This window comes from Notolepis coatsorum, assembly GCF_963971535.1.
Source record: "Notolepis coatsorum genome assembly, chromosome: 2".
Lineage (NCBI taxonomy): Eukaryota > Metazoa > Chordata > Actinopteri > Aulopiformes > Paralepididae > Notolepis > Notolepis coatsorum.
The window spans coordinates 207,212,313-207,223,673 of NC_140166.1; the positions used below are offsets into that span (position 1 = coordinate 207,212,313).

At 38.2% G+C, this 11,361-nt stretch overlaps 1 protein-coding gene across 1 annotated transcript; it reads left to right on the forward strand.

The window, feature by feature from the left end:
• Positions 1-284: 284 nt before the first annotated feature.
• On the forward strand, positions 285-9,929 carry LOC311222756 (N-acetylneuraminate-9-phosphate synthase-like). Its single transcript, XM_084307376.1, has 6 exons — positions 285-541; positions 695-910; positions 1,939-2,038; positions 3,017-3,171; positions 6,458-6,724; positions 9,581-9,929. Exons 1-6 carry the CDS (start codon positions 410-412, stop codon positions 9,764-9,766), a joined length of 1,056 nt encoding a protein of 351 aa, XP_084163502.1. The 5' UTR covers positions 285-409; the 3' UTR covers positions 9,767-9,929.
• The last annotated feature ends 1,432 nt before the right edge of the window (positions 9,930-11,361 follow it).

Sequence of the window (11,361 nt, forward strand, 5' to 3'; positions counted from 1 at the left end):
CTTGTCTGAAGATGGTGACGAAGTGAAGGGATGAACCTTATAGGGTCTCAGTATTTATACACTAGTGTCGATCTATTATGACATCACAGGCCAAAGGACCGCCCGCCAGGGCGATCCCTTATGACATCACAATGACCCAGAGCATTCTAGCCTGTTATAACCGGTTCTATTATGACATCACCACTGCAGTTACACTGGATGGACTGGTTAGGTCGGCAGAACTCCTGTCCACTATAAAGGTTGACGGCTAACATCATTCAAGCCTCTTTCACCTGTAGCATTTCCTTCAAGCATTTGGCCATCTTTAAATTGCTCTTTTTTATCGCCTTTTTGGTAGATTCTAGACTCGTAATATTCTTGCTATTTACTTTCTGTATCATCACTTATTCATTCACCACATTACACCAAAATGCCTCTGCAGTTTGAACTGTGTCCTGGTAGAATGATCGGGGGCTCCAACCCATGCTTCGTCATTGCTGAAATTGGACAAAATCATCAGGGTGACATCGAGATTGCTAAGAAAATGATCAAGATGGCAAAGGTAGTATATAGATGAATTTATTCCATGTATGTAATATATTGTAAATATTATGTTTGGGCTGATATCAACATGAATTCAGTCATTGTCACTCTAGCCCTTGACTCTTGTCTTTCTCCACTGCTCTAACGTTTCTCATCTACTCGCCTCACACAGGACTGTGGAGCTGATTGTGCCAAATTTCAGAAAAGTGAACTGGAGTGCAAGTTCAACAAGCGCGCTTTGGAGCGGCCCTACAACTCCAGACACTCCTGGGGGAAGACCTATGGGGAACACAAGCGTTATTTAGAGTTCAGCCACCAGCAGTACAGAGAGCTGCAGAAATACGCCCACGAGATAGGGATTTTCTTCACGGCTTCACGAATGGATGAGGTAAATTAATCACTTGATTGGTTCAAAAGTATAGATCCTTTTCAAAAATGTCATTTTAACTCATCTTTGAATTTGAGGTGGGAATACTTGAGCATTTAAAATACTTTATGTAAAATAAATATTTCCTTTCTTTATTTAGACAGGCATGCTGTCTAGTCTAAAATCAAATTTGTTCACCAAGAAGTTTAAATAATTTGTCAATACTGCATGTCAATTAGTTATCCTTGATAGCACACTGTCATTCAAATCCCACATAAATAACATCACACGGTCTGCTTACTTCCACCTATGCAACATTAATCATCTCTGTCCCTCACTTACACCCACCAGCACCGCTATTCTTGTTCACGCCCTGGTCACATCCCGTCTGGATTACTGTAACTCCCTCCTCATTGGTCTCCCACACAAGTACCTCTATAAACTCCAACTGGTCCAAAACTCAGCCGCCCGAATTATCACCAGAACTCCCTCCACCAACCACATCACTCCTGTTCTCCACCAACTTCTCTGGCTGCCTGTCAAGTCACGCACTGACTACAAAGTATTACTACTCACTTTCAAGGCCCTCCATAACCTAGCCCCTCCTTATCTCACGGAATTTATCCAGTCCTACACTCCCTCTCGGTCACTCAGATCCTCCTCTTCCTTCCAACTTGTCACTCCCCCTTCCTGTCTGACTACCATGGGATCCAGAGCCTTCTCCCGCTGTGCCCCCCGCCTCTGGAATTCCCTACCACAAGAAATCCGTGAAATAGATAACCTCCCCACCTTTGTTTCCCGTCTCAAAACACCTCTGTTCATTCTGGCATACTCACTTTCATTTAAAGTGTATTACAACTGCTCCCCTATGTAACTATGTAACTCTGTAATACTGTGTTTTTACTGTGAAATTGTATTTGTTTTTAACCCTGTACGGTGACCTTGGGTGCTCAGAAAGGTGCCTTTAAATAAAATGCATTATTATTATTATTATTATTATTTTATATGAATGTTCATATTATTTCTATATTTAATTTTTTTACCCATAGATGGCCGTGGAGTTCCTTCATGAGTTGAATGTGCCTTTTTTCAAAGTGGCTTCCTGCGATGCAAACAACTTTCCCTATCTGGACAAAACTGCTAAGAAAGGTCTGACCTAATCTATTGATAATTATTATTGTAGCGTGATGAGGTGTGGCTTTCTTATGCTCAGCGTGTCTGATGCCCCTGACAGGTGTACACTTCCCCACAGGCATGGGAAAGTGCGAAGCTGGTGTAACCGGTCTTATTTGACATTTATTTGGCAGACCACTATACTCTTGGTAATGGGTCTGGATGCCTCTGGGGAGTGAGTTTACTTGCAGTACCGCTTAACGTCCACAGCCACTTCACTATACATTATGATGAATTGAAAATGGGGGACCCTGATGTAAACAAGACGAAAGTCTTTCTCTGGTCTGCATCCCCTTAACAATTGTATGTATTGAGCTGTACTGTACTCTACCCATTCTGCAATCTGTTAATAAAGTTTTCAATCAATCAATCAATCACAGTCCATCGTGACTGTGGATAGACATGCGGTACCTCCGTTACACTGGGGGATAAGGTACTAAGATAAGATAAGATATTCCTTTATTGATCCCCTTCGGGCGTCATATCAGCATGGGGGAGGAGGTAGGGGAGGTACTGGTATGGGCATGGTAATAGTACAAAGACAAAAAATATAGAATTCGATCTGAATATATGAGAAAAATAAACAGTGTAAACAATATGATTAACTCTGAATATAAAAAGGGTAATGCATTAAGGTTTTCAAATGAATCCAAAAAAGAAAAATGTATACGTTAATATTGACAGTCCTACTTACAACATAACTACTCTCTTCACCCACATCTTGGAGTTGAAAGTTATTATTCAGGCTAATCTGGTAAAACGTCAGCTTCAAGCCTCTTACTTTCTAGCCTACAATATTCTATAAAAAATTACGTTGCAGTGACATGGAAGCCATTAGTAGTTCATCCAGTAAACTTGAAGACCACTTTACCTCAATTATTTGGCCCATTTATGGCCCATATACCATGGGTAGTGGCTGAGTCTTTGGCAAACACTGTCTTACTGTATCTGCAGGCCGTCCCATGGTGGTGTCCAGCGGGATGCAGTCGATGGAGACCATGCGTCGGGTTTACAAGACGGTGAAGCAGCACAACCAAAACTTCACCATCCTGCAGTGTACCAGCACCTACCCGCTGGAACCTGAACATGTCAACCTCAAAGTTATTGCGGTGAGTAGAATATAGAATACAATACAATAGAATTGAATAGAATTTAAAGACTAATAAACTGGGCAGTTACTCTGAATGTGTTGTTACTCTCCGACAGAAATGTATTCATTCATTGGAATGAAATAATCCGTTACCGATGCGTTGTTGCATTTCAGCTGTCTCATTTGTTGAAATTATCCTACTTTTGCGTTGAAATGCAAAAGCTAAACCAGATTGTTTTCAAGCATCCTTGACAGGACAACGATGTAAATAAGTCAATCCGCCTTTTTCGTTCCTATCCTTGACAAAAGCAAATATGTGAGTAATAATCTGTATATGTTTTGTTGTCTAAAATAAATACCATACCATACCATTGTTTGCTAGCTTTCTGCTGTGTTGTCATGATGAAATTATTTGTATCCGTTAAGGCCTCTACATGCTACAGCAACTTCAAAGCAACTGCACCACAACATCGACAAAGCAACGGTGTTGTAGACACTCTGCCTTTATGCTTCTGCAACATCGACGCGCAAAGTTAGTTTAACTAAAGTTAGTTTAGGTTCGTGTTAACGTTAGATAATGTACAAAATAAACGTATTTCCGGTGCTTTTAGACGTCGCTCTTTTATTTTGAAATCCCCCGACCGTAAGTGTTATAGTGTCTGTTGCTAGCAGCTTAACTTCTGTCGCCCGTTTCTGTGCTTTTCGAGCTAACGTTACCGTAACGTCATTAGTTTCCAATGGAGAGGAGAGAAAGACCTTGGCTCATGCAGCTCAAACTACCTGTTGGAATAAATTAATTGATTGATGTTTAACTTGTCCCTCTGTGTGTCCAGTCATTTCGACTAGCAAACGTTTTATTTAACGTTACCTCAGGATACCATTGTATTTAGTTGGTTAGCTATGTAGCTAATGTGGATAGCATTTTGTATAGCTGGCTACAGCTTTATTTACTAAATTATGGAGGCTTTTTAATCGTCAAGGTAAGAGAGGATTTGTCATGATCAACTGAAGGCGTATGCTATGGAACAATATGTGCTTGGGTTTTCAGAAAAAGGCCAGCTATGACGCTAATTATTTGGCTAATATTGATAGCATAGCTTGTTGGCTACAACAATGGTGGATGGTATTCCTCGCTGCGGGACCAATATTATTCTATGACAGCCCCGCCCCCATTCACTACCAACCAATCACTGCTACGCAATATCAACGCAACGGCTGTTTAGGTTAGATTTGGGGGACATGTACGCAACGTCCTCGCAACACAGTCTACAAGACCCTCTAAAACAGGAAAGGAAAAAAGGAAATTCATATTGACATTATAATCAAAGTTGTACCAAACAGCAAAGTCTTGGGCTATCTATCTATCTATCTATCTATCTATCTATCTATCTATCTATCTATCTATCTATCTATCTATCTATCTATCTATCTATCTATCTATCTATCTATCTATCTATCTATCTATCTATCTATCTATCTATCTATCTATCTATCTATCTATCTATCTATCTATCTATCTATCTATCTATCTATCTATCTATCTATCTATCTATCTATCTATCTATCTATCTATCTATCTATCTATCTATCTATCTATCTATCTATCTATCTATCTATCTATCTATCTATCTATCTATCTATCTATCTATCTATCTATCTATCTATCTATCTATCTATCTATCTATCTATCTATCTATCTATCTATCTATCTATCTATCTATCTATCTATCTATCTATCTATCTATCTATCTATCTATCTATCTATCTATCTATCTATCTATCTATCTATCTATCTATCTATCTATCTATCTATCTATCTATCTATCTATCTATCTATCTATCTATCTATCTATCTATCTATCTATCTATCTATCTATCTATCTATCTATCTATCTATCTATCTATCTATCTATCTATCTATCTATCTATCTATCTATCTATCTATCTATCTATCTATCTATCTATCTATCTATCTATCTATCTATCTATCTATCTATCTATCTATCTATCTATCTATCTATCTATCTATCTATCTATCTATCTATCTATCTATCTATCTATCTATCTATCTATCTATCTATCTATCTATCTATCTATCTATCTATCTATCTATCTATCTATCTATCTATCTATCTATCTATCTATCTATCTATCTATCTATCTATCTATCTATCTATCTATCTATCTATCTATCTATCTATCTATCTATCTATCTATCTATCTATCTATCTATCTATCTATCTATCTATCTATCTATCTATCTATCTATCTATCTATCTATCTATCTATCTATCTATCTATCTATCTATCTATCTATCTATCTATCTATCTATCTATCTATCTATCTATCTATATATCTATCTATCTATCTATCTATCTATCTATCTATCTATCTATCTATCTATCTACAGTATCTATCTATCTATCTATCTATCTATCTATCTATCTATCTACAGTATCTATCTATCTATCTATCTATCTATCTATCTATCTATCTATCTATCTATCTATCTATCTATCTATCTATCTATCTATCTATCTATCTATCTATCTATCTATCTATCTATCTATCTATCTATCTATCTATCTATCTATCTATCTATCTATCTATCTATCTATCTATCTATCTATCTATCTATCTATCTATCTATCTATCTATCTATCTATCTATCTATCTATCTATCTATCTATCTATCTATCTATCTATCTATCTATCTATCTATCTATCTATCTATCTATCTATCTATCTATCTATCTATCTATCTATCTATCTATCTATCTATCTATCTATCTATCTATCTATCTATCTATCTATCTACCTCTCTCTCTCTCTCTCTCTCTCTCTCTCTCTCTCTCTCTCTATCTATCTATCTATCTATCTAAAATGTGTATTCAAGAATAACAGCACATTTGGTTTATAACCATGTCCTGACCTGTTTTGTGGTGATCATTGTTTGTCATTGTCATGTTTGACACGTAAGTTGCCTTGTGTTTTGATTAGCCTTGTATCTGTTTCTCATTGAATTCTTGTACATTTTAAATTTTTTGTCTTTTTGGAAACCATTCTGTTTATTGCATATTTTGACCAGTGAAAAATAAAAGGAAACACTGTCTACAACTTCTGTGCTCCTATAATTCAACCACTTGGCCAATCCTTCCAGTGATGGGCAGTAAGGTTGTTACATGATATTCCTCATGGAATGCAAAAAAAATAACAATATCATATATATAATGTTCAAATTATGTTATTTCTAATTCCCATTCAATAGTGACCGAATGTGACTCTTTTTGCCCTCCTTCTACAGGAATACCATAAGGAATTCCCTGACATTCCCATCGGATATTCCGGACATGAGCGGGGAATCTATATCACTGTGGCTGCTGTGGCGATGGGGGCAAAGGTTGTAGAACGCCATGTGACCTTGGACAAGTCTTGGAAGGGAAATGACCACGAGGCATCCCTGGAGCCCTCAGAGCTGGCAGAGCTGGTGCGAGCCATCAGACTGGTGGAGAGGGCCTTTGGAGCCCCTACCAAATTCATGCTACCCTGTGAGAAGACTTGCCATGATAAGGTTGGTTCAGCTTCAAGGCCACTTTTTAGTCAGTTACATTTCAAGTAGTTTATGTTTACATTTAGTCACATTGAGGATGTCCAACACAAACGGTCTGAGGAAGGCACGCAGTATTGTCAAGGACACCTCTCACCCCAATCACTGACTGTAGGCTGAGTAGCAGGGCATGGAACTTAAGTAAGGTATATAATCTTGAAATAACCAATGGAAATGCTAGACATTACATTTACATTTACATTTAGTCATTTAGCTGACACTTTTATCCAAAGCGACTTACAAGTTCTGTACGACAAGTCATCAAGAAGGGCACAACTCTATAACAATGTTCATCAAAGTAGCTGAAATGGTCACGTGGGCTGGGAGAACCAATAGAAAATTCCTATTGTTTCGCAATAGTTGAGTGTGCTCTGCAGATCGGGCCGTCAGACAGACTTGCGCTGGTTGTGCAATGGAGGATATAGAGAGGCACTTGTCTCTGGTTTTATAATAAAATGGCAAAAAGACAAAGAGGTATAAATTGGAACTTGTTATGGATGTTGAGGATAGAGCTATATGATGGAGGTTTCTTTGTCTGGGGAATAAATTACCGGGAGATACTGGTCCAAATATGAAGGCAACACCAAAATGTATGTATTTTCACATTGTCTGCTAAAAAAGCCCAGAACAATATCCAAATAAATGGCTGTCACTGAGGAAAAAGTGTATTTGCACCAGATTTCACATCGAGGGAAGATCTCGTGAACTCGAGACTAGACTGATGAGTCAATATGATAATTAGAGACACAGACCACATTGATATAATCCCCCATTAGAAAACAATGCTAAACACTGGAAAAGGCCATTTATAAGACATGGGACCTTTAAATTGTATCTTACTTTATTATTCATTTTTTTATTATATTTGTATAGCCTATATATATATTTATTACATGGCGTTTTCACATTCGCCGAAATGCTTGCTTGTGATTGGTCAATAGCCCCCCGACTGCGGTCATTATTTTTCAATAATGACCGCAGATTTTTCAATAATGACCGCAGAGCGCAGCTGTTCGCAATCAAGCCCACTGACACACTGTTTCAGTGCAATTAGACACTGCCGTGCCGGCGATGACAGGGGGCGGAGCGACGCCAGAACACAGCGGAGCCAGAACACAGAGGCTGCCCGCGATAATAATAATCACTTTATTTGGGCTGACAGAGCCACAGAACAACTGCGATTTGTCAAATGAATTAGGTATATTGTTAGTAAGTTAGCCATGTAATAAGCGGGATAATGTATAGCGCTGCACTGACAGCGGAGCCAGAGGCTGCCCGCGATAATAATAATCACCTTATTTGGGCTGACAGAGCCACAGAACAACTGCGATTTGTCAAATGAATTAGGTATATTGTTAGTAAGTTAGCCATGTAATAAGCGGGATAATGTATAGCCTACTCGGTCATTGTCGCAAAATAATTGACCTTCACTACGTTTAAAACACCTCGGCGCGGCGCCTCGGTATTTTAAACTCCGTGTCGGTCAATTATTTTGCGACAATGACCTCGTAGCCATACATTATCCCTTACATAATTTTCTTTACATTGTTATTGCTTTATATTTATTTTTCTAAATACAACTGTTCATTCATTCATTCAAAAGTAGTGTTTGAAAGGTAATGTATGATCTTTAAATACTTGAGCTGCAAACATTTCACCTGCTTAGTTCAATCTAATTGTTTGTAACCAAGAGGAACAAATATCGCTTTTGTGCATATATCACTAGTTTATCAGTTTTTTAATATGCATGTGGGGCTTGTTGTGTCATTGCCCGTGTTGTCAGTAATAACGATCTTTAAATACTTGACCTACACCTGCTTAGTTCATACAATCTAATTGTAACTAAGATTTGCTGCAGGAAAAAAAACACTTTTGTGCATATCACTAGATATATCAGCTTAATATGCATTCCATGTTCACATTTCCTGGTTGAAGGCAGATGATATGGCGAAATGGACGTTAAATGTCACGTTTAAATGTCTGATTAAATACTTAGGCTACAAACGTAGGTATCATCAGAAAATAGTACTACTCGACCACAGGAAGAAAGAAAAAAGGTACATAATGTACGTTATAGCCATACGTAATATTTACTTATTGTACAAGTAATCTTTACATTTTGTATCAGCGGAAACATGTGCGACCAGGAGTCGAACTAACAATGATTGTGTGGTCGCAGATGAGAGCTCTCACCACTAGACTAAGCCACCCATGCACTTACCTTGATACAAACAGCAATCCTATGATGATGATTTGTTTTAAGTTATGGTTTAGATAGAAAGTTAGGGTTATTATGATTAGTTTAAGGTAACAGTGTGGTTAAGGCTAGGGTTAGGGTTTGGGCTAGGCTATCAGAAAAGTGTCTTGGTAGGGCGGCTAATTGGCGCAGTGGGCAAGGCACTCGCCATGCTGGGTTCGAGCATACTAACACAATTGGCAGTGTTAGGGGTGGGAAAGCTGGTGGGTGCATGGGGATTGGACGTTGTGGTGCTTGCCTCTGCACTCAATGTGGGAAAATGTTATTAATGCATAGCCTTTAATGCTGCGAATGGTGCCTGCAAGCACCACCCCCCAAAATTCCAGGACTTCGGAAAAGTCCTACACACACAGAGTTTGAGGGGTAAAATAATCTCCCAGGACTTCAGTTTATACCCTGGTCCTAAAAATGTCCCTACTGTAGTTCCGGGGGGAAGTTCTTGCGATGCAAACATTCTTTCTAGCAAGTCAAAAAAGTCAGCGTCAAATTATTTTGTTTGAATTTGTTCTTAATGTCTGGAATTTGTCCGTCCCCCCCCCCCCCCCCCCTCTTCAATTCTCCAGCTGGGCAAGTCGGTGGTGGCTAAGATGGCCATCACTAAGGATTCGGCGCTGACCTGGGACATGCTTGCTGTGAAGGTGGCCGAGCCGAATGGCATCGCTCCAGAGGACATGGAGAAGATGATCGGCAAAGTGATCAAAATGGACGTTGAGGAAGACGACAGTATCGAAGCTGACATGATCGAATAACCGAGACAACAAGAACAGGGGGAGAGAGAGAGAGAGAGAGAGAGAGAGACACACACACACACACACACACACACACACACACACACACACACACACACACACACACACACACACACACACACACACACACACACACACACACACACACACACACACACACACACACACACACACACACACACACACACACACACACTGAGAAACAAACTAGACAACTAGAACTAAACAAAGGAATGCCAGACAGAGATAAAACAGAATTTTTTTTTATAAATTTTTTTATGAAGAATTGCAAACAAATGTCAAATTATTTTTATTTACAGACTATAATGTGAATTATGTAATGATTACCATCTACAACCATTGTTTTGTTTTGTGAAATTATGAATTATGATAGATGACATTTAGTCTATAATTTCACATTCACACAGCTTTGCACTAAAACAATCTAATATTTTTATTTATTTTTACTGATTACTGTCATATTATACATGTAATAATCCCCAACTCACCATATACAGTAGCTGCATTTATTCTGTTTCTGAAATGTTTTTCGTGTATAATAAAAAGTTTCAAAAAATAAATAATAATAATGATTATAGTTTTATTTGAGTGAAACATGTCTAAACATCTAAATATATATATATCTTGTAGGAATGTAACAAATCATCAGCCTAAAAAGTTTAATCGGTGCATACTGCTTATGACCGCAAGTGGGCGTTTCTTTATAAAAAAAAATGTATATATATATACATAAGTAGCTTACTGACAAAAATGTAGTTGCATTTTCAAACTTTATTTAACTTTAACTTTATTTTAAATAGTTCCATTTAAATTTCAATATTGTAAGTCAGAAATGTAAGGAAAATGCAGTACCTGTCTCATTTATGTGCATTGTGGAGATGTTATAATGCAGGTTCGGTAAATCCTGTACGTTTTCAGGAGTTTCTTGGTATAGGGGAGCCCCAGTGTTTCGTATTTATTATAATTTTCTGTCATTGCTGGCGTCAACTTGAGATGTTTGATTTTAATTTGTGAGAAAAAAAGATATACGTTTTTTTCACTGATCTAGCCACTTTTCCTCTTAACTCATTGAGCGCCAATAACGAGATATCTCGTTTCTGAGAGCCAATGCTTGATCGCCAATAACGAGATATCTTGTTTTTCGTTCCTTTTTTTCTATTTTCTTATTCTAAACACTCACGCAGGCCTTTGTGGGTGTGCCTGGGACCTGCAATGACAATTGAATCCCGACAGGTGGCAGTATCGCATACCTTATGAACTAGGGCCAGTTCAGTGAGAGCAACCAAAGCAATAGGGAGCACTAGTAGGCCGAGAGCCAGTTCCACCTCTCAGGATGTTTTTTGCTACCTTTTTTTCAGTATCATTTCCTGTTATCATATACATTGGGCCATCAGTTGATAATGACCACCCCCAACTCATCCCCGTTTGGCCTCAGCTTTTTTTGGGAAAAGCTTCTTGCTAAATTATGTAATTGCAAATATTGGTACTGCAACTGCATAAATGGTCAGATAAGTCTGAACCTTTGCATGGTGTATCCTGACACAGGGGAAAGTACCAGAATAATACTCTCTGGC

Coding starts and splice junctions, on each gene's coding strand:
- LOC311222756 (XM_084307376.1), top strand. CDS start 410: ATGCCTCTGCAGTTTGAACTGTGTCCTGGTAGAATGATCGGGGGCTCC. Junction 542..694: donor AAATGATCAAGATGGCAAAG/GTAGTATATAGA, acceptor CGCCTCACACAG/GACTGTGGAGCTGATTGTGC. Junction 2,039..3,016: donor GGACAAAACTGCTAAGAAAG/GTCTGACCTAAT, acceptor CTGTATCTGCAG/GCCGTCCCATGGTGGTGTCC.